General features: G+C 39.6%; 1 protein-coding gene across 3 annotated transcripts in view; it reads left to right on the top strand.

Annotated features, from left to right (window-relative positions):
* The window catches only part of carm1 (coactivator-associated arginine methyltransferase 1), a 159,154-nt gene that overhangs the window by 113,260 nt on the left and 19,008 nt on the right, over nt 1-26,886 (top strand). For 2 of the 3 annotated variants that reach the window (XM_077619876.1, XM_077619878.1), the window contains exons 12-13: nt 2,913-3,002; nt 24,082-24,194. In XM_077619876.1, coding sequence (XP_077476002.1) covers nt 2,913-3,002; nt 24,082-24,194 — 203 coding nt within the window. The remainder of the gene's footprint in view (nt 1-2,912; nt 3,003-24,081; nt 24,195-26,886) is intronic. The other variant, XM_077619877.1, reaches the window with a different exon arrangement.

Below are 26,886 nucleotides of genomic sequence, written 5' to 3'. Positions count from 1 at the left end.
TGAGGGCGGAGCCCTGGGACCATCGCGGACTATTCAAGCATATAAAAACTGCAACCTGTTTGAGAACGGAATAATGGCGAAAAAGTTAGGTAAGAAACAAATTGATTCAGAATGCAGGGTATTTAACCTGGAGTGGACAAACGATTATTTTTTTGTTCAATGCAAAGAAAAGGCTGTTTGTCTCATCTGTCAAGAGAGTTATTATTTGTTTCCTGACTTTTTTTCTGTAAAGAACCTGGAAAGGGTTATTTGGTTATGTGTGGCTTTCTGGAAAACATTTTTTTTTAAGCTCCCCTACGATCGTCACACTTTTTCTGTTACAAACTGACACTGGCCCCCCATCAGAGAAGGGAAAAGTTATGTGGCCCTCACAGGAAAAAGTTTGGGGACCCCTGCTCTATCGCTTTAACATTTTCATTTTCATTTTTTTCATAAGGGAAGTAATTATTATTAAGGCTGACTAAACCACCAGTCTTTTGTTTTGAAACAAATCCTATCATTTCCGGGGTTGTTTTAAAGGAAGTAGGCGTACACAGCACTGGTATGTCTTATATGCCTGCTCGGGTTAAGTGCAAAATGGATGGTAATTTGGATGAAACTTCTAATAAGAAACCCAGACACTTGCAGATATTTATTGATACGTATTCGACAGAATATCCCATGTTGTAGCCGTCTCCAAAAGGACTGACATTTGCACATTGCACAAGTTTGACTTCAGCGTGACACATGGTGGAATTATTGACTGTAAAAATGCATGTAGAAGAACCCAAACAGAAAGATAAACTTATTTTCATTATGCTGTAATTTTTAAATAGTTTGCAAAAACACAATATTCCAATTAATGTAAAAACATGATAATAACAGCCTGATTTAAATTGTCCTGTTTCTTTTTTACATTTTATATCGATTATGCATGAATCGCGTTCACTGGGAAAAACTCCGGAAATGGGACAAAGGTACTCCTGAAATGGGGTCGATGGTGTTTGGCAGCTCTGAAACAGGATACATAATTAGTATGAGTAATGTCAGAAGGGTTTTAGGCTGGTGACGATATACTTAATAGGTAGAGATTTTGGACTGTTTCTATTCCATTATATTACCAGGGGTGAACAGAAAGTTGTAGGACTGAAAATGGATAAGGTTGTGGAATCCTGCAAACATCTTTTGACCTTTTCCCATTGATATTTTGAGAGCATGGTCTCGTTTTTTCATTAATGCCTGTATGTCTTCTTTTATCCATAGGAGGTGATTCTTGTTTGATGGTTTTGTTTTAATTTTCTGAATGCAGACACTGTCTTGGATAATGGTCATGAAAGTATTGCATCATCTATGTAATGTTGCTGCCATGTATTCATTCATCTTCGAGTATGCTCAAAAGGGTTGCAGCGGTTGCTAGAGCCTAACCCAGCTGATTTCGGGCAAAAGCCAGAATACACCCTAGACTGGTCACTAGCCAGCTGTAGGGCACATAGAGAGACAAATGACCATCCGCACTTACAATCTTACTGCCACCAGCGGGAATCGAGTCCACGCCTGCCCGCCCCCAAGTCAGGCGAGTGAACTTCTACACAACGAGGCAGCATGCTGCTGTCAGTTTTCTTTAAAAAAAAGGTTAACGTAATAAAAGTGAGGGAGCCAGCAGAGGACGTATGCCTAAACACAAAACCAATATGTAGACATGTTCTCATTGGTTTTATCATGGAATAAAATCTTGAAAGTGGGTATCGAAAACATGAGATTGTACCGTGCAAGTTCAAACCGCACCAAAAAACGACCCCCGTGACTCAGAAAAGGACACACCCATTTGCTTACATTTACAACCTCTCATCTCTACTCAGAAACCTGCCCATTAAAAATCTAATAGTTCATCACCTAAAATTAAAAGCAGGATTATTCAAGGTGAAAAGACAACAATGCAGGCTAAACGCTTTGTTGTGGTTCGCATGCAGATGTTTACTTGGTGCAGCTAGCCCGCATGCTAACCATCTAATACATTTTTATTTTACTTTATATACAATATTGGAATTAAAACAACAAAATTAAATACTTAAGGCATTTTTGAACTTTTTTTATAATTAATATAAAAAAAACGCAATGTATTGGAGCCACAAATGTAGAAGACGTGAAGTGGTAAAGGATTTTTTCTTTCTTTTCTACAATTATCAAATTCAGCAGTACACTCCCATGTGATATTGGATTGGATTGGATAACTTTATTCATCCCGTATTCGGGAAATTTCATTGTGACAGTAGCAAGAAAAGGCATAGTTATAAGTTAGACAGTACATTCGCAAAGGCCGCAGAACAACAAAGCAAAAGCAGAAAGTACAAAGCAAATCAAAGTAAATGGGATCATTAAGAATCACCAAATCATTAAGAAAGAAAAGCAGCAAAAAAACACAAAACGAGCAAGAGTGGACGGAGCTACCGCCACCGGCTGCCACTTGAACGGCGCCATTTTGGTTGCGGTAGCAAAAACGGATACAGACTCAAAAGACGTAAAGTTGGGGGGGCTTTAAATCAAACCAATGCGTCTACCATACAGAGATAACTCAAGAAAACACAAAATACTGTTTGGAAATAATCTTTGAAATTGTTTTTATTTTCGAAGCTATCTTTTAAACATTTTACATACAGGAATTCCTATGAATTTTTCTCATTTATTCTTGAATTTATTTCTATTGTTGCATAATGTGATTCTTTTTGCGACATCATTGTCTACTGCAATTGATTAAACAAATGTGATAGGAATCAGGTTTGTGTGTGGCCAGTGAAATTTAACTCAGCTTTGCGAAGATGGTTAGTAACCGTTACCTGATGATTTAACAAAGGAGGCAATTACTTTTTCACATACATACATTGTTTAAGGATGTATTGATTGATCAAGTGAAACTTAAAAATCTCTCCCTGCAGGCAAAGTTACGACATCAGCATTGTTGCCCAGGTGGACCAAACTGGATCTAAGTCCAGCAACCTCTTAGATTTAAAGAACCCCTTTTTCAGGTGAGTGTTTAACTAAACAATTCCGCTCAATAGGATTAGCCTGATTACAAACTGCATTCTCGAAAAGTTCGGTCATCGTCCAAATTGTGAATAAAACCTGAATTAATTAATATAAATGTTCAAATTTTAAATATTTTATTTAGAATAAAACATAAATGACTGGTTTAACATTTTAACTGGCAAAATATATCATTTTAATGGAAAAAATGTGGATTGGAAATTCCAAGGTGTCAACAAATCTCTAAATAGAACAAGGCTATTTTTGTCTAGGGACCAAGGACACAAGTTTCTTTAGTTTAGAAGGAGATTTGATGTCCCAATCTTGTCTAATGCAGAACTCTTAACTGTTCCACTGTCTTGGGCCTTCTTTACCGCAGCTTCTTCTTCATGATGTGCCAAATGTTCTCTATAGGTGAAAGATCTGGACCTTTCTGCATTGACGTTGCTTTTCCAGATGTACAACTTCCCCATGCCACACGCACTAATTCATCACCATACCATCAGTGATGCGGGCTTCTGAATTGAGCGCTGATAACAACTTGGGTTTTCCTTGTCCTCTTTAGCCCGGATGACACGGGATCCCAGTTTTCCATAAGAAACTTTGAATCATGATTCGCCTGACCACAAAACTTTACCACGCACCATATTAAATGACACCTGAACCAGAAAGAACACCTTGTTCATAAATGCCTTCTTTATACTATAGCGTTTTTTGTGGCAACAGCAAATGGCATGGTGGATTGTGTTCACTGGCAATGGTTTTGCTGAACCCATTCTGTGATTTCCTTTACAGTAGCAATCCTGTTTGTGGTGCAGTGAAGTATTAGGGCCCTAAGATCATTGACATCCAGTAGTTTTTGGGCCTTAACCCTTACACAAAGAATGTTGCAGATTCTCTGCATCTTTGGATAATGTTATTCACTGTAGATAATCAAATTCATCAATACACATATACCTCAATACATCACTGTAGATTATCAAACTGTTTTCAATATTTTACGAGAGAACAATTCTCTGATTTTGCTGCACTATATTTTTGCACAACATTGGGGGAATTGCTGTTGCTTTTCCTATTTTGTTTTCTGAGAGTTGCCAGTGGACGTAATTATTGTTCATTGGTCTTAAGCAATTTATTATCTGTGCAATTGGCTTTTCTTGCCTATTGCTTGCTGTCCAAAACTATGGAGATTTGTTGACACCATTAAATTTAAGTATATTTTATTGTAAAATTACAGATTTTCTTAGATTTTGACAAAATATTGGCCCCTATGGATCATTGTATTCAGTTTTTTTTAACAATTGTATCGTTTCACGTCTTTTTTGGAATTCTAGTTGTATTTTCCTGACCTTTTTGTCTTTTCAAGCAAATCGCTGGCATGTAAATATTTTCATTTCTCAGGGCAGACATGTCACTGTAATCTCAGGGCGCAGAGTTGTTCAGTTCTGGACTGTTAAAACTTTCTTCTTTAGGTTCTCAATTGTTTTCCTTAACTTATTACATCCAGTTATGATTGGTCGTTGACTTGTTTATGGATAAGTTATAATTAAAATATTTTTTTAAAGAATGGCTTTCATCTGGAGTAAAATCTTAAAATACACAGGCTGCAGCACTAACTCCATTTTCTACACGTCAAAAAATCTGTTTTGTCTACCTGGATGGCATATGCATCTACGAAGTAAGATGGGCGTTGGGGTAGAAGTGGCAGTTGAGACAAAAATGATAGGTTAAAGCAGGGGTCCCCAAACATCTTTCTTCTCATTGGGGTTTCTTACTGTCATGGGGGGTGCAAGTCGGCCATTTCACATAGAATTATGTGACGCAGAACTAAGTTCCCACCAGCAGGCTAGATTCCTTTTTGGTGCCTTTGAAATGACTAAATTAAAGTTAAGTCATCTTCCAAAGTTGGAAGTACCATACTCGCATATAAGCCGCTTTTGTCGGACAAAAAAATGATGACTGAATCGAGGGTACGGCTTATATGCGCATAAAACACGACATGCACGAAACTGCAAGTTGACGACGCCATGACACGATGACATCATGACGCAAGACAATGTGCCCGATACGGTCAATTATTTCAAAATAGAGATAAGATAAACATAAAACCCTCGTTTTATTTCTTGTTCGAAAGTGACAACTATTGGAGTAGCATGAGATATTTTGACATTAGAAGCAATATAGAGTGACAACTACTGGAGTAGTATGAGATATTTTGACTTTAGAAGCAATATGGCTGCCACAACATCTTAAACTTCTGGTAAGAAAATTTTAATTTCTGTAATTAGAAAGCATCAGGTTCTCATCAAGATACTCATTTATTTTTTCAAATTGAATAATTCGATATTTTGCATTTACAAAGACAGGCATTCATATTAACTTCCTTAAGATATTGACCCTAATAATGTGCTTTGCATTCATACAGTAGCTCAGAAATACCGTGTGATGATTTTTATTAAGATTTTGGCGTCAAAGTAACACATTTGTACTCCCTATTAAAACCATTAATATGGAGGTGAAAATTGGGAATCAGGGGGCGGCTTATACGCGAGAATTTGTAAAATTCGACAATTTTAAGGGTGTGGCTTATACGCACGGGCGGCTTATATGTAAATACGGTGCTTCACAAGTCAATTACATTTTTTTTTAAATCACAACATCCTAGAAAAGATACATTTGGTGAATAGAACTGGCAGGGTAGTAGGCCTATTTAGATTAACAATAACTTAATTCCTTGATATCCCTCTGAACCTAATGACGATATGGAGAGACTGTTACTCCTTTGGATAGAGGAAGAAATGCAGGGCATACAGTGAGTCGATTATTTCTGACAAAACAGCTCTTTCATTATAAATTGTTTTGAATTCATAATTTGGACCCGTTTTGATGTCTTCATGTGCTTTGTCTGTTCCCTAATGGTAGCTTCCTCCTTACACCTATACACCTGCACAAATAGAACATGTTTTGCATGCTTGTTATTCATTTTAATACATTAATAAATCATTTTCTCTCATTTTTGTGTTTCTCACATCTTTCATACAAAATTGGGATACTTTAATGTTTTTTAAAGGGATTAGTTGGTAGTTTTCTTTTTGAGGATATGAAATAGAGAATTTACATCGATGTCTATTTTCATAAAATCCAAGTTAATTTTTTGAGGTACCACTGTATTAACAATTTTACTTATAATTGTGTTCATCAATTCCTAAAATTCTACTAAAGTAGACTGTGTAACTAATATTGCAATGATAACATTGTATAAATCCAAGGAATCAATTTTAGTTCGTGGTGAAAATTAAACAAGTAGTTGGCCATTTGCAGTTGAAAACAATGCAGAGCAGCAATCATGGAAGTTCTCATCTCATTCTCTGAACCGCTTTATCCTCATTAGGGTGGCGGGGGGTGCTGGAGCCTGTCCCAGCTGACTCCGGGCCAGAGGCAGGGGACACCCTGAATCGGTGGCCAGCCGATCGCAGCATGGAAGTTTAAATACGCATAGGCCTATAAAATGAATATGTTTACATAAAAAAAATAAAAGAAGCAAATGTTATAACAGGCCTAAGAGTACCGTATTTTCACCCCTATACGGCGCACCGACTGAAAGGGCCCTGTCTCAGTTGAGGGTGCAATTTCTGCTTTTTGCCCATAGAAAAGGTGCTTCAGCTCAACAGATGCTGTGCAATGGTCGTGCGAGCATGACACCAAAGTTAACATGCATGCTAGCGTATATTTTGAAAAGGCAACAAAACTGATTGGAATTGTGTTTTATTTGACAATGTGTATTTGCGGTAATATAAGTCAAAGCATTCAAACATCTACAAATATGTCCAAGTCCTCATCTTCTGTATCCAAGATAGAGTTCGGCCAAGTGGGTAAGTTCGTCCACAATGCTGGGTTCCATCCTTGTCAGAGTGAGGGTTTTCGCCGAAAGGTTTTGTATTAGTGATTCCAGCTTTGACAAAAGTTCAAACTACAGTGCTCACCGACTCTTTGGCCGAGGCATCGACAATTTATTCCAAATCGTCACGTAACTCGTGCGACGCTGCCTGCCATTCTTTGTATGAAACTACTATGTTTGACCTCCGACATCCATCACTCCCTTGATTGATTATTAATATTAATGAACATATTTATATTCATCTTAGTGAACACATGTAAATATGTAAGATTGTAACTGCCGGCTAATTTCCATCTTTAGTCCCTTGTGTAGGTACAAGATAAACAATATCACACACTAGACATACACGTAGTACAATTTTAGACAGCGTCGTGATCGCAATTTTGTTCGTCTAACAGCCAGGCTTTAAGATGATTGGCGAAGAGGTTCAGAGACGGGAGTTCATGTATGTTAATTGGTATTAAGTTCCAGGTATGTGCGGCACGGACAGAGAAGGTGCTTTGGCTAGAAACACTCTTTTTGAAGGGAACTACACAGTCACCTCTAGAGCCAGCCCTTGTTGATGCGTTGGAATTTTGTTGTACAAAATCTTGCTGAGGAGGGGCTTTGTGTTGGAAGATTTTGTAGACTAAGGTGGCATCTGCATATTTAACAGTATTGTTCCAGTTCAGGCGTTTGTGTTTCCTTAAGATCTGACAGTGTTGGTGTGTTTTTGGCTTTCTGTCAAAATAGTTTCAAAGCCTGCTTAGAAATGGTTTCAATTGGTTTTAGTGTTGTTTTGCAGGCCGATGACCAACTTGTTAGGCAGTAAGTCATGTGTGAGATGATCATTGGGTTAAAATATAATTTTGCTGACTCAGATGTTAGATAGTTTCTAATGATTCTAAAATTAGACAAATTGAATCTAATTTTATTCAGCGTGTTTTTATCTGTCGTTTGAAGGCTAGTTGAGAGTCAAGAGTGATTTCTAGGTATTTAAATTATTGGACTACATTGATTGATCGTTCTTTTTTTACAAGTACATACAGACAGTCTTAGATAGGTTTAAATATAGTTGAGATTTTTAAAGCCAGTTATTGACGCTCGTCATTGCATCTGTAAGTTCCTATGCAGCATGTTTTTTGTCTTTAGCCCGGGCATATAGGACGGCTTCATCGGCAGGTGACCGTTAAAGGACAGCAGCTTGGCAGATCATTTATGTAGAGACTGCAGAGCAGTGGGCCTAGCACTGATCCCTGCGGTACCACAAGACTGTTAGTCCGCAAAGTAGATTCTGTGTTTTGTGACCTGACACACTATGATCTTACAGATACCGTCTTTACTCGCATATAAGCCGCTTTTCTCGGAGAAAAAAATGATGACTGAATCGAGGGTACACATAAAACACGACATGCACGAAACTGCAAGTTGACGACGCCATGACACAATGACGTCATGACGCAATGGCGCCATGACGCAAGACAATGCGGCCAATAGTCACTTATTTCAAAATAGAGATAAGATAAACAGATAAAACGCTAAACAAAATCTATTTTGACGTCTATGAATGAAATTCAAGAAGAAAACGCACGTATCTTGCATGAAACGTGAAAAAACTCACGTTCCCGTCACTGTTCGCTCACGGCCATCTTACCTAGGTCAGGGCGTGGCCATCTTACCTGGGGTGCCGCTGTCAAAACCTGGTTAAACGTGCTCTGACTGGCCAGACGCGAGTAGCCTTGATTTTTAAATAAAACAAAATTCCACTTTGATTTTTTTTGTTTTATTTCTTGTTGGAAAATGACAATTATTGAAGTAATATGAACCATAGAAAAAATTGCGATATATTGACATTAGAACAGTGTTTCTTAACCTTGTTGGAGCTACTGAACCCCACTAGTTTCATATGCGCATTCACCGAACCCGACTTTAGCGTAAAATGAAATATGATTTTTTTCAAATACAACGTATATAACTTCCTCGCAGCACTGATTGGCCAAGCAATGTCACATGATTATCTGCAGCCACTGATGGTCAAGCAGGGCATGTTGTCGTGAATAGACATGATGAGTCCATGCGTCTTGACCTCCGTGGCAGGGGCTCCACCGAACCCCTAGGGTTTGATCAAACCCAGGTTAGGAACCACTGCATTAGAAGCAACATGGCTGCCACAACATTTTGAACTTCTGGTAAGAAAATTGTAATTTCTGTAATTAGAAAGTATCAGGTTCTCATCAAGATAGACTTATTTCTTTTTTCAAATTAAATAATTTGATATTTTGCATTTACAAAGACAGGCATATTAACTTCCTTATTATATTGACCCTAATAATGTGCTTTGCATTCATACAGTAGCTCAGAAATACAGTGTGATGATTTTTCTTACGATTTTCCCGTCAAAGTAACACATTTGTACTCCCTATTAAAACCATTAATATGGAGGTGAAAATTGGGAATCAGGGGGCGGCTTATACGCGAGAATTTGGAAAATTCGACAATTTTAAGGGTGCGGCTTATACGCACGGGCGGCTTATATGTAAATACGGTGCTTCACAAGTCAATTAATCAAGAAATTGTAAAATTCAAACAATTTAAGGCAATTTTAAGGGTGCGGCTTATACGCGCGGGTACCTTATGTGCGAGTAAATAAGCAAGTATGATTCAATCCAATTTGGCATGCTTGGTAATAAATTAAAATTAGATAGTTTAGTCCGCGGTACCTGTTGGTTGGTGGTGTCAAATGCCTTTTTGAGATCAATAAAGAGCGCACCAATGATCCCGCCTTTTTCAATTTTTATTTTACGTTTTCTAAAAAGAGGCAAACCGCCGTTTCGGTAGAATGATGTTTTCTAAAGCCAAATTGCAACATGTTAAGGGTGTATGGACTGCTGTTAATGTGATCTACAATTTGCTCCGCTACTATCTTTTCCAAGACTTTTGAGACTGCCGGAAGGCTGCTAAAAAGGTCTGTAGTTGTTTGTTAATGCGGGGTTCAGTGAGGAACAGTGTGATAACTGAGCACTTCCAGGGTTCAGTGAAGAGACTCTCTTTTATGGATTTGTTTACAATAGTAGTTAATGGAGCTATGAGAGATTCTTTGTGGTATTTCAGAAATGTTACATCCATGTTAAACGCATCTTTTGCTTTGGAGCTTTTGAGGCCAGGTATCGCTTTTTTAACTTGTGACTGCGAAACTATGTTTAGAATAAGAACGGGTTCATCTGTGTTTAGTGTATTGTATTTGAGGGGTGCTAGGTGTCAGTTCTTTATTGGAGTCTATAAAGTAATCATTTCAAATTGTGGCTATGTCCTTTGGATTGTTTTCTCCAATTGTAGTTCCTTTATTTGTTTGTGCTTTGACATGTTTCCTGCGTTTTTTAATATTTTTCCAAATCTCTTTTGTGTTCCCTTTCGCGGTGTTAATTATGTTTATAAAGAGATTTGATTTTACAGTTTGAATTTTTGACTCCGGGCCAGAGGCGGGGGACACCCTGAATCGGTGGCTAGCCGATCGCAGGGCACAAGGAGACGGACAACCATGCACTGTCACACCCATACCTGGGGGCAATTTAGAGTGTCCAATCAGCCTACCATGCATGTTTTTGGAATGTGGTAGGAAACCGGAGTACCCGGAGGAAACCCACGCAGGCCCGGGGAGAACATGCAAACTCCACACAGATGGACATGACCTGGATTTGAACCCAGGACCCCAGAGCTGTGAGGCCGACGCACTAACCACTCGTTCCACCGGGCCGCTAGCGTGTTTTTTTAAACAGCACGAGCAAAACTAAGTTTGATAGTGCTTTATTGAGGTAAAACCAATACGGGATGAAAAAAAAATCTAATCTAATCTAAAAGGTACACCAGTTAATAGAAGTTAAAGCAGTTTAACATCTACAAAACCAACGTGTGAATTCCGGGAACTTGATTCCAGCTTTGGCGAAAGCTCGAACAACAGTGCTGGCCGACACTTGAGCCCAGTCAACCACAACCCATTGTAATTCAAGACATGCATAACTCCCAAGCCTTTGATTCTCCTCGCTGTTATCTGCATCGACAATTCATTCCAAATCGCCACGTAACTCGTACGACGCTGCCTGCCCGAACTACTTTGTTGGCCAACCAGCATTTATCACTCCCAAGCCGTTAGCAAAGCTGTTAAATTGGGTATCTCAAATCAATTTTTCCCATAGAAATGAACTAAATACAAATTAATTCGTTCCCAACCTCTGAAAAAACACCAAAAACTGGATATTGTAATTTGCCAATGGAAAAACATTTTTATTGGTTCTAATTCACCACCTACTTACAAATGTCCCACCTGCTTGTTTAGAACCAAAAGACAATTGTTGTGCTATTAAAAAAATCTTTTGAAAAATGGTTGTTTAACAAATAAAAGATTGAGTTTACACACTTAGAGAAGGTGAAGATCAAGGAAGATTCAATCACTCGTCTATTAGGGTCCGACAGCTGTTTCTGGCCACCATAAAAAAAATCAACTTTCTACGTTTCACGGTTTGGACAAACAGCAAAAGAATCTTAACATACACTTAACATTTTTTAATAACACATTCCATTCATTAATTATTAATTTATTACTGTATGTTAGCACCTAATATCTTCAATAGCTCCTAAGTAATTGGATGTATCGTCACCAAATTTACAGAAAAGATAGGTATTTACCTTCTGTTTAATGAACATCTTTTTGTTTTTTAATAACACATTCCATTCATCAATTATTAATTCATAACTGTTATTAGCACCTATTTTGTTCAATAGCTCCCAAGCCGATGGACGTATTGACACCAAATTTACAGAAAAGATAGGAAATTACCTTGTGTTTAATGAACACCTTTTAGTTTTTCAATTACACCATTTATTAATATATTACTATTATTAGCACCTAATATCTTCAATAGCTCAATAGAGCAACAAGCTAACATATTTCAGGTCAGGCATACTCATCGATAATACTTGCAAATGCTCAAAGCTTGAGTTTCCACACTTAGAGAAGGTGAAGAAATTCAATCACTCGCCTATTAGAATCCAACAGCCGTTTCTGGCCACCATAATGTCAACTCTCTACGATGCAGAGTTTGCTCAAAAGTAGCTTGAGAATGTTAACATAAAACATCCACCCATCCATAAATCACGCTTTATCCCGAAACACTGTTTTTCCTGTCGTGACGGAAAGAGACACGACGGTGCTGGACGCGCTGACACCAAGACGCCTTTCCACGTCATTTACAAACGTCATTTTGGGGAGAATTTCCACCAGCGAGTTTCCAGGTGCACACACACACACAAAATTTCCACCAGCGAGTTTCCAGGTGCACACACACACACAACCATCCGTACATCACGCTTTATAAGGATTAGAGAATAGATAAAGCGTGATTTATAGATAACTCCCGTCACGAAAGAAAAAAAGTGTTCGGGGAGCACCTAGAAAGTTGCTGGCGGACCAATCAGCCACGCGGTGCGTTTAGGGCGCATGTAAAAACAACGATTCATACATCAACTCTGTTTTCAGCTGTAATGAATAAAAGTTTAGTTTACACACTTAGAGAAGATGAAGAAATTCGATCACTCGTCTATTAGGATCCCCACAGCCGTTTCTGGCCACCATAAAAAAAAATTCAACTTTCTACCCTGCACATTTTGGACAGACGTAGTGAGAGAATCTTAACATACATACACACTCACACAGCCATAAATCACACTCTACAAGGATTATAGATGACTTTCAAGACTAAAATGACATTACTCAGTACAGACAGACGGCGCGGACGAGAGAGTGAGTGAGTGAGTGAGTGAGTGAGTGAGTGAGTGAGTGAGTGAGTGAGTGAGTGAGTGAGTGAGTGAGTGAGTGAGTGAGTGAGTGAGTGAGTGAGTGAGTGAGTGAGTGAGTGAGTGAGTGAGTGAGTGAGTGAGTGAGTGAGTGAGTGAGTGAGTGAGTGAGTGAGTGAGTGAGTGAGTGAGTGAGTGAGTGAGTGAGTGAGTGAGTGAGTGAGTGAGTGAGTGAGTGAGTGAGTGAGTGAGTGAGTGAGTGAGTGAGTGAGTGAGTGAGTGAGTGAGTGAGTGAGTGAGTGAGTGAGTGAGTGAGAGAGAGAGAGAGAGAGAGAGAACGAAAGGACAGGACAGAGACTTGACGGACGTGCTTGTAACATAAACTTTAGATTTATCTTAAATGAACTTACAATATACACACACTAAAACATTTTAATCTTACGTTATACTAAATTTAAACCTTGTGCGATAATCGAGGCAAAGATGTATTCAACTGCGGCTTTCAAGGCGTAACTTCCGGCTTCTTGTTTTTTGAATTTATAAAACCAGTCACTACTCGCTTGGAAGGATTTCACTGGTGTCTTTTTCAGATGCTTACTTTGCTTTCAAGTCCATGTAGATTCCGCTGGCTTTTTCGCAGATTGTCGACTCAGTCACGCTATCTCCAGTAAAGAATGCAACCTGTACGGCCCGGTGCTCGTAGATATCTTTACGTGTGGGAGATGGGGAGAAAGACAGTGCGCTGTTAGCATAAGCAGTCTCGCGTCTCGGCCACCTGGCTGTCTCGTATGCTCTTATCTCAAAATTGTCTCCTATCTCAAGGCAAATATTTGCTCAGAATTTTCCTCGTATCTCAAATTTGTCGTATGTTGGGACTCGTATGTCAAGGTATTACTGTAGTCACAAAAAGATTTACCATATTTTCTCTGTATAAGCCACACCCTTAAAATTGCCTTAAAATCGTTGAATTTTACAATTTCTCGCTTTTAAGATGCCCTCTGATTCAAAATTTTCACCTGCATATTCATGGTTTAATAGGAAGTACAAATGTGTTACTTTAAAAGGAAAATATTTTTTTAAAATCGCACGTATTTCTGAGATACTGTATGAATCGAAAGGATCCTCTGCTGGATTGCACTTTATTTGGGTCAATATCATAAGAAAGTTAATATGCTTGTCTTTGTAAATGTGACATATCAAATTATTCAATTTGAAAAAGGACACTATCTTGACGAGAACCTGATGCTTTTTAATGACAAAGTAAAATTTTCTTACCAGAGGTTTAAGATGTTGTGGCGGCCATATTCGTTCTAATGTCGAAATATCTCGATTCTTACGATGGTTTATATTACTGCAATAGTTGTCACTTTCGAACAAGAAATAAAAAGAAAAAAAATCAACGCAGAATTTTGTTTTATTTCCTAATCACAAATGTACAATCATTTCCTTTCTGTGTTCCGAAAGGGTGTTGCCTGCACGTAGGCAAATTCAATAAAGAATTCACAGGAACAGTACATCCAGGAAGTGTTTCTGTAGCGGTCTACTTTTTTCACCAAGTCTGTGGGTGCAATAATAGCAGTGGTGGACCCTCAGGGCCTACAAGGCCTTCTCTGCTGGCCTAAAAAAAATATCTGAATCACAGACTGATGTTAATTATGTTTTGTCCATGAATACTTATTAAATAATTCCAAATTGCCCGTCAGCTTCCTTTCATTGCTTTTCCCCTGGTTGCGCTGCTTCCAGATGTGTGTTTTCATATTTAAGCATCTAACCCAGGGGTGTCCAAACTATTCCACAAAGGGCCGCAGTGGGTGCGGGTTTTCATTCCAACCCATCAAGATGACACCTTTTCACCAATCGGGTGTCCTACAAGTGCAATCAGTGGATTGCAGTCAGGTGCTTCTTGTTTTCTTCAGAAATCTCATTGGTCAAAATGTCTGTGCTGGATCGGTTGGAACAAAAACCTGCACCCACAGCGGCCCTCGAGGACCGGTTTGGCCACCCCTGATCTAACCAATCACATTTCAACCATTATTTGTTGCCAGGGTCAGAAATCTGCCTTGAGGCCTTCACAATTAGTTCTGCAGGCTCTGCTGCATAAAACAGGCGTCGATAAAACTGTTGCTTTAACCAATCAGATTTCGAGTTGGCGACACCAATGCCTTCTCGCAGGCGTAGGTATACGTCATCGCTTTCACCAACTTTGACTGTTTAGTGATAGAGTGGACTAGCCAGAGCTATCAAACTGTATCTGGAGCGAGCTGCACAAGCAAATATATTGTTGTGTTGATTTAATAGCGGTTTTGTCAACCCGCAATGGCTGAAGGAGGAGAAGAAATTGATTTGTTTGCAGATTTACTGTCAAAGCCATTTTCAAGATGGACTTTTCAAGAAAAAATCTGGACATCTTTAAGAAAGGTCGGACAACTCCGAAGCAAGCAAGCCTGTCACAACCAGGAACGAATATTTTCAGCACTAAATCGAATAAAAACGTATGCCAGAAATACGACAGGACAGCCTCGACTTTCAGCATTAGCTTTGATGGCGATAGAAAAGAAGGGGGAAAGAAAGGAGGATGGATTTTGTGTACAGATAAAAAGGATTTTTGGTGAGTAAAATATGGCTATATTCCTAAATAATATTTCAATTGTATGAGGTTATTATTGATGCTTTTTTAATGTGTCACAGCTGTAGCTGCAGTAAAGGTTTTATCGCCATAAAATAGTTTTTGAGGGTTGGATTGATTCAGCTGAAGGCGTCGGTAGGAAATTCACGACCCGCCACTGAATAATAGCATGAGATACACATAACGCAGGTATCAAGGCTGATATTTTAACGATGGACCGCAAGACCTTCGATCAGCTTTAACAACTATTGGGATGTGCTGACATGGTAAACACATTTTATGCAAGATAAGTTTTTTTCTTGAATTTCATTCATAGACTTCAAAATACAATTTGTTTAGCGTTTTATCTGTTTATCCTTTCTCTATTTTGAAATAAATGACCGTATCGGCCAATTTGTCTTGCGTTATGGCGTTTCGTCTTTGTCACTTTGCAGTTTCGTGCATGTCAAGTCTAATTTATGCTCATATAAGCCGTACCCTGGATTCAGTCATAATATTTTGGAGTGACATATACGGCTTATATGCAGGAAAATACGGTAACGTGAAAAAACACACAAAAAACACAGTGTGCAGAGGCAGGGACAGCTTGAACCCGCTGTATGCTCATGTGCCGCTATCAGGGTCACCAGAGTTCAGCTTACAAATTGGAATGAAAATACAATTAGATATTGAAATACTTAAATTAAAATCATATCAATTGTGATAATAAATCTTTCAGCTGGTGGTGTGCCTTGAGATTATTTCCATACAAAAATAAAAAACACAAATAATATAAAAAGGGTGATGTAGTGTGCCCCTCTGGGTACTCCCTCATTCTGCTGGGGGACTTCAATGCTCATGTGGACAATGACAGTGAGACCTGGAGGAGCGTGATTGGGAAGAGCCCAAGCAGTGTTCTAGTGTTGGACTTTTGGCTCGCCATGGATTGTCAATAATGAACACCAAGTCCATAAGCATAAGGGTGTCCTTATCTGCTCTTCGCACGAGGACACCCTAGGCCAGTGTTTCCCAACCTTTTTTGAGCTGCGGCACACTTTCTGCATTGAAAGAATCTCCAGGCACACCACTAGCTGAAAATCTTCTTCATATTATTTGTATTTATTCATTTCTTTTTTATTTATCATTTATATTTTTAATGATTTTATTTATTTATTTCTTTTTATGTTTTATTTTTATTATTTATATTAATTTAAAACTGTCACCTATATTATCATTATTACGTCGTTCTCATTAACTAATCCCACCCAAATTATTCCAAAATCTAATTTTTTTCACACCGATCTAACGTCATCAAAGTTGATGTCCGCAGACCCCAAACAGCTTTCAGTTCGACTGATGTTAAAATAATTAATGCAACGTTTTTAAACCTTATTTAAATTTTTGACTTTTTCTCTCAATATTACGCAAAAGTCATGTGCTCAGAGACTTTACGTCGGCAAAAGTTGATGCCCCTGAAACCTGGAACTTCCAGTTCATGTACCGTAAAAACAGGAAAACGACTTAAATCTCGTAATATTACGACTTTTGTTCCTCCCAATATTACTTCAACCACCTAACTTTACGAGAAGGGCCATTTTGTGTTCACACAGACTTAACGTCGACAAAAGTTGAAGCCTGGAAAACCAAAGAGCTTCCGGTTTACTTTCCATAAAAAAAGGGAACATGACTTCAAACTCATAATATTACAATTTGAATCTTGTCATAGTACAATCTATAATTTCATATTTCAATTTTAACCTCGTAATAGTTCGATTTTAATCTCTTAATATTGAGATTTCTCTCTGTTAGGATTGGGTTCACATTGTTATTTAAGTTTCCTCCGTGTTTGCCTATGTTCGTTTCCCTACTCTTCTTTGTCCCTCCTGTCTTGGCGTTCCTCTCGCGCAGCTGGGCGTCAGGAACGACAAGACAGGAGGGACAAACAAGAGTAGAGAAACAAACATAAGCAGACACGGAGGAAACTGAAATAACAATATGGACCCAATCATAACACTCTTGGACTATTACGTTGTATGATTTTTTGTAATTTCCCGCGGCACACCTGAGCATCCCTCGCAGCACTGGGAAACACTGCTCTAGGCTACAGTTCGATGATCTGCTTTGTAGTTGGGTGATTAGACTTGCGGCCGCATGTCTTGGACACTCGGGTGAGGAGAGGGATGGAGCTGTCAACCGATCACCACCTGGTGGTGAGTTGGCTCCAATGGTGGGGGAAGATGCCGGTCTGGCCCGGCAGACCCAAACGTTTTTTTGTGAGGGTCACCTGGAAGAGTCCCTCATCAGAAGGAGTTTCACTCCCACCTCTGACAGAGCTTCTCTTGTGTCCGGGAAGAGGCAGAGGACTTTCAGTCTGAGTAGACTAAGTTCTGCACATGTATTGCCGAGGTGGAAGACTGGAGCTGCGGCCGTAAGCTGACGGGTACCGGCTGGCCAGGCGGCATGTGGTCCTGTTGGTTTTCGAAGCAGAAACGCGGGAATGGCAGGAGTTCGGTGAGGCCATGGAAAACGACTTCTGGGTGGCTTCAAGGAAATTTTGGTCCACCATCCGATGTTTTAGGAGGAAAAAGCAGCGCACCATCAACACAGTGCTGCTGACCTCGATATAAGTTATTGTGAATTAATGCGCCGAATACTTTGAAGACCTCCTAGACTCCACCGACACGCCTTCCCATGAGGAACCAGAGCCTGGGGAAATAGCTCCTCGGTGGCAAGGCTGGCCCGTGGTAGCCGGCAGTAAGTTGGATCCGTCTCCAGTGGGGATTTGACTCCACCAACGGTGCCTTATGTCACTGATTCTGGTCATTACTTTTATGGACAGAATATCTAGATGCAGCCGTTGCGCTGACGTGGTCCAGTTTGGTGGCCTGCTTTTTGCAACATTTACAATTAGATGAGACGTAAAACATTAATTCAGTCTTGCGCTAGTTGTAGACAAACCACCGAAGAGCAGCACTTTTTATGGTTCTAGACCAGGGGTCTCAAACTCAATTTACCTGGGGGCCGCTAGAGGCCGAGTCTGGGTGAGACTGGGCCGCATCAGGATTTCCACAAGAAAAGCACTGATAAAACATTCAGTTCTATGCTGAGAGCAGCGGAGGAGTGTGCGCGCCGAGCGGAGTGATCGGCCTCACGGCTTCTCCTCCGCCCAGCTGATTGGAGGAATGAATGAGTGAGTGAGCGAGGCACTGGACAGCCCGGCCGATGTCCCGCCCTCCATAGCCGTATACCTCACCGTGATTGGTTCATTCAGCTCCGAACCAAAGTTCCCTCTAATTTTTTGTTGGTCTGAGCAGAAAGACAACCGAACGGAGGTTTCGCCGAAACGGGATTCGAACGCTCGCCCCGCCGGATCGTGTGTATACAAGTTTTTCAACCTCGGCCCGCGGGCCATTTACGGCCCGTTAGGATTTTTAATCCGGCCCGCCGCCGGTGTTGTCCAAATTATAGTAAAAATCAATGTTCGTCTACCATCAATGGCAGCCCGGGAATAAGCACTCTTGGGCGGGCATGGCAGTCCGGGAATAAGCACTCTTGGGCAGGCAGATGTAGCAGAACCGAGCCGTAAAATGACAGCAATCGGGTCAAATCCATCCTAAAACAGCATTTAATGATTAAATACAAATACTGGATGATATCGCGATGGAGGCAAAAAAACGTCTATAGACGTCCATTCGCCAAACGGCTCAAAATGCTCTCAAATTCGGTCAAATCCAGCTGAAAACAGCGTTTAATGATTAAATACAAATACTAGTATTTGTATTTAATCAATAAACTAACAAATACTAGTACGACCTGTCCGTCTGTCAAACGTCCGTCGGCGAAACGTCTTTAGGCGAATCATCCGGTCACGACATCATCATTGCTCGCTAGTATCACACCTGCCACAAGCAGGTGCATGTCAATGTTCCCTCTAATTTTTCATGTAAAACATGCTGTAAAACACGAAAAACATGAGTGGACAGAGCTACTGCCACTGGCTGCCACTTAAACGGCGCCATCATGGGGAAAGGGGTAAAAAAAAAATATATATATTTCGATTTTTTTTTTTTACTGCGCAGAGAAGACGAGAGTAGTGCGCAATTGCGCACGCGCGCAGCTTAGAGGGAACATTGCTCCGAACACAAGTGTCATTCATATCAATTTTGCGGGCCGCACGAACATTAATCTTTCATATTAAGACGGGGGCCGCAAATTATCGTCCCGAGGGCCGCAGTTGGCCCGCGGGCCGCAAGTTTGAGACCCCTGTTCTAGACACTCAGCAGGCACGGGCATTATTTTCAATGTATTAAAATTACCCTGATGTCACTTCAGGATATAAAAAGAAAAATGTTGACGCTTGACATGCTAAAGCTAATGCTAACAAATGCTGCGCTATGATAACATTTAGATTTTTCACTTAACATCTTCAAAGTCTAAATCAACCTTGCGTGTTCTTTTTTCCAAGATAACCAACAAATCTTACCATTACTAAACAAGAAGCTTCAATGTCCTCCTGTTGGCTCCTTGGTTTGAGGTGGTTTTGACCTCCTTGTCCTCTTTGTCAGTCAGTGGGCGCCTGCCACATCCCACTCGAGTGCTAGTTTAATACTTAAGTGGAAAACTGCCAGGGAATGAACCCACTATATCGGCTGTCCTCTTCTTTGCCGAAATGCTGGTATCCTGAGCATCGCAATTTTAGCTTTGCAAATACATTTTCAACTGACTTCATGGTGAAATGTATTGACATAATCAATCGTCGACAGTATGTTTTGATCATCGACGCATTTACGTCATCGACAACGTTGACTAGTCGGGATAGTTCTAGTTCCAAACAATGAAAAACAATGAAAACTGGGATAAAAGTACAAATCAAACTGGAAATATAGGCAACAAGGGAGAAATCTTTAGTTGGTCATGTCTGGTGTGTTTGTGGTAAATGTTCACTAATGCCAACGTACATGGAGTGCATCTGCTACAAAGAGCTTCACTTCATTTTTGTTGCTGTCAATGGTACATTACTTGTGTGACATTAGATGCTCTATACATATACAGTGGTACCTTGACATACGAGTGCCCCGACATACGAGCAATTTGAGATACAAGTAAAATTTTGAGCAAATATTTATCTTGAGTTACGAGACAAATTTTGATATACGAGGAGACAGCGGACGCGAGAGGCTGCTCATAAGAACATCATGGTCTCTATTTCCTCAACTCCCTCGTGTAATGTCTCTGTGGTCGCGACTCCCTCGTGTAATGTCTCTGCGAGCACTGGGCGGAGCGTTGCATTTTTTCAGTGTTTTTTTTCCCGTTAGTCAGTGCGAATGGCGTATATACTACTCCTCGTTGGCAAGTGGTCGTGCGTTATCCTATTGTGCGGACATTTGTGTGCATCATTTTGGGAATATTTTGAAGGGAATTCAAAAGCAAACAACCCTCGATAGGTTGCATTTGAAAGTCAGGGTCGAGGCGGGGCAAATAGAGCCAACCCAGCAGAAGAAACGTATCAGCATTTAAACCAAAATTACAATTAAGTTTAGTACAAGGTTAGATTAAATTTATTTTTGAGTGTCTGCGTCGTAATCCAAGTTCATTTAAATTTGTTTGTAATGTTACGAGCGTGTTGCCATGCAATTATGCCCCCCTCTGTCTGTCTGTCTCTCTCCCCTCCGCAAAAACCGTCTAATTTTAATAATATAAAACAAATTTTAGTGGTATTAAACCACGAGTTATTTGTTACTTTGTTAATAGATGGCGAATTAGAACAAATAAAAATGTTTTTCCAATCCAATATACTGTTTTTGGTGTTTTTTTCAAAGGGTTGGAACAAATTTATTGGTTTTAGTTCATTTCTATGGGAAATGTTCGTTTGAGTTATGAGAAAAACGACATACGAGCCCAGTCCCGGAACGCATTAAGCTCGTATCTCGAGGTACGACTGTAAACTATATTTGGTTTAAGCTGTCATGTGTAACCAGACACACAGGAAGCCCTTTCATCAACTCAAAGTGATGATAAGCCTTTGATCACACAACCATACTGAGCACAAATCTAGGTTTTTGAGCTTCAATGCATGCAGGCTTCCCTCGCTTTCTTTATTTCCTCTTGTCTGAAAACTTGATTCAGAGCTGCAGTGTGTGGTATTGGGAGACATCAATCTATGTCATCGCCTCAGATTGCACTGCGCACCCTAAAGCATGGCACCACTGTGTATCATTCTACGTTGTCGACAAAACTATTTTATATCTAAAATACATGTTTTAAAATTCTAAAACCATATATTTGTGGTGGCTATCAGTTGTTTTTTTCTTTTTTTTTCTTTTTCTGAACCGCTTTATCCTCATTAGGGTTGCGGGGGGTGCTGGAGCCTATCCCAGCTGACTTCAGGCTACAGGCGGGGGACACCCTGTATCGTGTGCGGTCGATTGGTCGCCGTCTTTTGGTCGCCGGTCTTTTGGTCGCCCGGACCGCGACAACGGGCGACCAAAAGACCGACGACCAAAACAAGGTAAATCGACACGGTCTACGCATCAATAAAAGCCAACAATGGCCCTGAGCAGTTTCATTGATCCGACGTGTGAGTGTATAAGAGTTTATATGTACATGAGTTGTCCCCTTAGGAAGGTACGTCAGTCAGGGTCTTAACAAGTTCTCCAACAAAAAACAATAAAAGTCCGGGAAATTTGGAGCTTTTATTTAGCCTAATAATTACCGTAATTACTCGAATATAACGCGCACTCGAAAATAACACGCAGGTAATTTTGGGCCAAAAAAATCTGGAAAAACGCAGTACTCGAATATAGTGCGCACCTAAAATTTCCCGCTGACGAAAATCAGAAATCTTACCTTTTTTTCTTCGTTTCACGATTGTTTTGTTCAAACAAATTTATTCATTAGAATCCTTCAAATGAAGAGTTCCTCTCTCTCTTTGTCTGTCCTCTCATACATCTCTTCGTTGAGAATCCTATCAACGTCCACGCTTCCTTCATCCACTTCCTCTTCCTCCCACAACACATCATCCGATTGGCTTTACGAGATGACGTAAAATCCGTGCGTCAAAGTGAGTTTGACAATGCTTTTTTCGATCGAAAATTTGTAATTTATTTTAGTTATTGATTATAACACTGAACTGAGAGAGGGTGAACTGAGACGGGTACGAGGCTAGAGGGGGGCAGTGGTGGTCTCGGCTTTACGAGATGACGTAAAATCCGTGCGTCGGCTTCACGAGATGACGTAAAATCCGTGCGTCGGCTCTACGAGATGACGTAAAATCCGTGCGTCAAAGTGAGTTTGACAATGCTTTTTTCGATCGAAAATTTGTAATTTATTTTATTCAATTCAATTTCAATTCAATTTATTTGGCAAGAAAAAGCACCAGGCTAAGGGCCATGTAACAAGACAAAAAAAAAAAAAAAAAATTAGTTTTTGATTATAACACGCACCCCCAACTATTGGAATTAATTATATAGCAAAAATATGCGTGTTATATTCGAGTAATTACGGTACTAGGGCATTAAGTATGACTAAATAGTAATTCACAGTTTGTATTTAGGGAATTTGAGCAACGATTTGAATGGTGATTATCAATAACCTTCCGGGCGACCAAAAGACCGGTGACCAATCGACCGTGTACCCCCTGTATCGGTGGCCAGTTGATCGCAGGGCACCAGCAGACGGACAACCATTCACACTCACACCCATATCGTGGGGCAATTTAGAGTCCAATCAGCCTACCGTGCATGTTTTTGGAATGTGGGAGGAAATCGGAGTACCCGGAGGAAACCCACGCAGGCCCGGGTAGAACATGCGAACTCCACACAGGTGGATCAACCTGGATTTGAACCCGGGACCCCCACTCTGAGGCCTACGCGCTAACTAACCACTTATCCACCGGGCCGCCCGGATTGCAGTTGTCTTCAGATTTTTTTTTCTTAGTTCGTTATTAAGTTAGCACACAATTCAACTAGGCAGCATGTTCAGGGTTATTTTTTAATATACTGATTTTATGTAAGGAGTATTTTTATTGGTATGTTCCGCTCTCAAAGGTTGATTTGTAATTTGTTGGAGCACCATTACTGAGAGTAGTGTTGTTAAGTAATACCCGGGACCATTTGCCCCATTCAGAAGAGCAAACCGTTTCTTAGAGTTTAGGGTGTATGAAGCACAAGAACAACAAATGCAATTTGAATTTGCCTTTCAAAATCGAAGGTCAGTTCTTGGTGTTTGATTTTATCAATTATGTTTCAACAAAATGTGAATTATAATCCGTTGTGATTTACTGTATGCTTTTTCTTCTACATACATTTTTGGGCTAGTGTGATTTATATTCTGGAGTGATTCAAAGTCAGAAAAAACACAATTGAAAAATAAATGTATCCATTTCCGTTTTCAAACAATCAGTGGTCTGAAAAGTTGAACTGAAATGCAGAACACACTGTACATGAGCAAATTCTAAAGCTGTGTTGTGATTAACCATGTAAATATATCAACTGGCTGCAACCAACATGTCAAATGGAGATATATGCTATTTCGATTATGCCGTTGTCGGTCACATTGATAGACTCATTTCATGCAGTGTTTATCATGACATTTCCATTTTTTCAGCTAGAATCATAAATAAAAGTATATTAACATTTTCTGAACAAATCTGATCTATTGAGTCATTTGAATGTAATTTCATGTATTTCAGAATGTGATCTTAGAATTCATTGATGTATTTTGACTTTAATTTTCTTAATTTTTAGCATATAATGCTGTCCATAAGAATGTATGCTCAGTTTTGCTCATGTCAAGCCTTTATGATTTCCAGATACACAGGTACCACCCCAAACCCACCTCCTGGATCACATTACTCCTCACCATCAGAGAACATTTGGAACACAGGAGTATCCTACAGCATGAATCAAGGGATGTCCGTATCAGGTGACTAACAAACATAAGAAAAAATTAACAATGGTTATACGTATGTATTGGATCAGGTGGCACTACTACTCCAAACGTTTCTACATATGGTGGCAAAAAAAAGTATGTGAGCCCCCTGGAATACCTTGTAATTCTGCATTGAGTATCCATAAAATGTGCTCTGATTTTCAGCAAAATCTCAGTGTTCTTAACATAATCCCATTTGAACACACAGTTTTTACTTGCCTCCACATAGATGACCTTTTTCAGATAACTACTGCAGTGGAGCCTATGTAAAAGATGGCTTGATTTTATGTACAACAGAGATGGGAAGCTTTGCCAAAATGTATGCTTCGGGCTGGAGTTGTACCTACTATTCGACAAAAGTAATATGTTTACTTTATTTAATACAAGCAGGGCTTGATCAGAACCAAAAGACAATTGGTACGCTATTTAAAAAAATTCTCTTTGAAAAATGGTTGTTTAACAAATAAAATATTGAGTTTACACACACAGAGAAGGTGAAGAAATTCAATCACTCGTCTATTAGGATCCGACAGCCGTTTCTGGCCACCATAAAAAAATTCAACTCTCTACATTGCACGGTTTGGACAAACGTACCGAAAGAATCTTAACATACACACACACTTTTTTTGGTCAAATTGTTATTAGAAATATCTTCAATACCTCAAGAGAGCAGCAAGCTAACATATTTCAGGTCAGGCATACTCATCGATAATACTTGCAAATGCTCAAAGCTTGAGTTCACACACTTAGACATACATGTGTATGTATATATATATATATATATATATATATATATATATAAACATACGCTAGCCTAGTGTCATGCTAGCGCCTTTTCCGAAGAAGCGCCCAATGTATTGACAAAAAAATGAAAATCTAAATGCAAAGGAGACTCCGCCTTATCAGATGGTGCGTTTTATAGGTGTGAAAATACAGTATATACACCGTATTTACTCGCATATAAGCCGCTTTTGTCAGACAAAAAATGATGACTGAATCGAGGATACGGTTTATATGCACATAAAAACACGACATGCAAAAAAACTGCAAGTTGACGGCGCCGTGACACGATGACGTCACGACAAATGGCACTGTTTCGTGCGCCATGACGTCACGACTCAAGCGACTGCCGATACGGTCATTTATTTCAAAATAGAGAAAGGTAAACAGATAAAATGCTAAACAAAATTTATTTTGACGTCTATGAATGAAATTCAAGAAAAAACGTACGTATCTTGCATAAAACATGAAAAAACTCGTTCCCGACACTGCTCGCTCGGGGCACAGCCATCTTACCTAGGTCCCAGGCAGCCATCTTAGCTAGGCGGTGCCGTCTAAACCTAGTTAAACGTGCTCTGACTGGCCAGACGAGAGTGGCCTTGATTTTTAAATCTGTGATTTTTTTTTCGTTGTATTTCTTGTTCGAAAGTGACAACTATTGGAGTAATATGAACCATCGAAATAATTGAGATATTTTGAAGCAATATGGCTGCCACAACATCTTAAACTTCTGGGAAGAAAATTGTAATTTCCGTAATTAGAAAGCCTCAGGTTCTCATCTAGATAGACTTTTTTCAAATTGAATAATTTGATATTTTGCATTTACAAAGACAGGCATATTAACTTCCTTATGATATTGGCCCTAATGATGTGCTTTTGATTCATACTTTATCTCATAAATACCACCTATGATGATTTTTCTTAAGATTTTCCCTTCGAAGTAACACATTTATACTCTATTAAAACGATGTATATGGAGATGAAAATTGGGAATCAGTGGGGCATCTTGTACGCGAGAAATTTTGAAATTCAAAAATTTCAAGGCAATTTTCAGGGTGCGGCTTATATGCGCAGGCGGCTTATATGCAAGTAAATACGGTACAGTGGTACCTTGACATACGAGCAATTTGAGATACGAGTAAAATTTTGAGCAAATATTTATCTTGAGATACGAGACAAATTTCGATATACGAGCAGACAGCGGACGTAAGAGGCTGCTCATGCCTCGTGTAATGTCTCTCTGGTCGCAACTCCCTCGTGTAATGTCTCTGCGAACGCTGGGCGAAGCGTTGCATTTTTTTCAGTGTTTTTTTTTCACGTTAGTCAGTGCGAATGGCGTATATACTACTTCTCGTTAGCAAGTGGTCATGTGTTATCCTATTGTGAGGACATTTGTGTGCATCATTTTGGGAATATTTTGAAGGGAATACAAAAGAAAACATCTAGGTTGCATCTGAAAGTCAGGGTGGAGGCGGGGCAAATAGAGCCAACCCGGCTGAGAGAAGAAGGGTATCAAAATTTAAAACAAAATTAGAATCAAGTTTAGTGTAAGGTTAGATCAAACTTATTTTTGAGTGTCTGCATCGTAATCCAAGTTCATTTAAATTTGTTTGTTATGTTACGAGCGCGTTGCCATGCAAAAAGTCTCTCCCCCCTCTCTCTTTGTCCGTCTCTCTCCCCTCCGCGAAGGTTTAATATTTTAAGCCTGACTACATACTGTGCTCTTTACAGCAATTAAACCATATAACTTATAAAATGCACACTAATCAGAATTCCCAATTCATTCAATGTGTATAGAATTGCATATTAAACCCATTTGTTTGAAATTAAAGATACCCCAATCTAGTAGCTTTTTGTAAAAATTTAACATTATATTGTCTTTTTAGTTTGTCTATCATCTCCTATA

The sequence above is a fragment of the Stigmatopora argus genome, chromosome 14 (genome assembly GCF_051989625.1).
Source record: "Stigmatopora argus isolate UIUO_Sarg chromosome 14, RoL_Sarg_1.0, whole genome shotgun sequence".
Lineage (NCBI taxonomy): Eukaryota > Metazoa > Chordata > Actinopteri > Syngnathiformes > Syngnathidae > Stigmatopora > Stigmatopora argus.
This window is presented reverse-complemented; position numbering and strand designations above follow the sequence as displayed.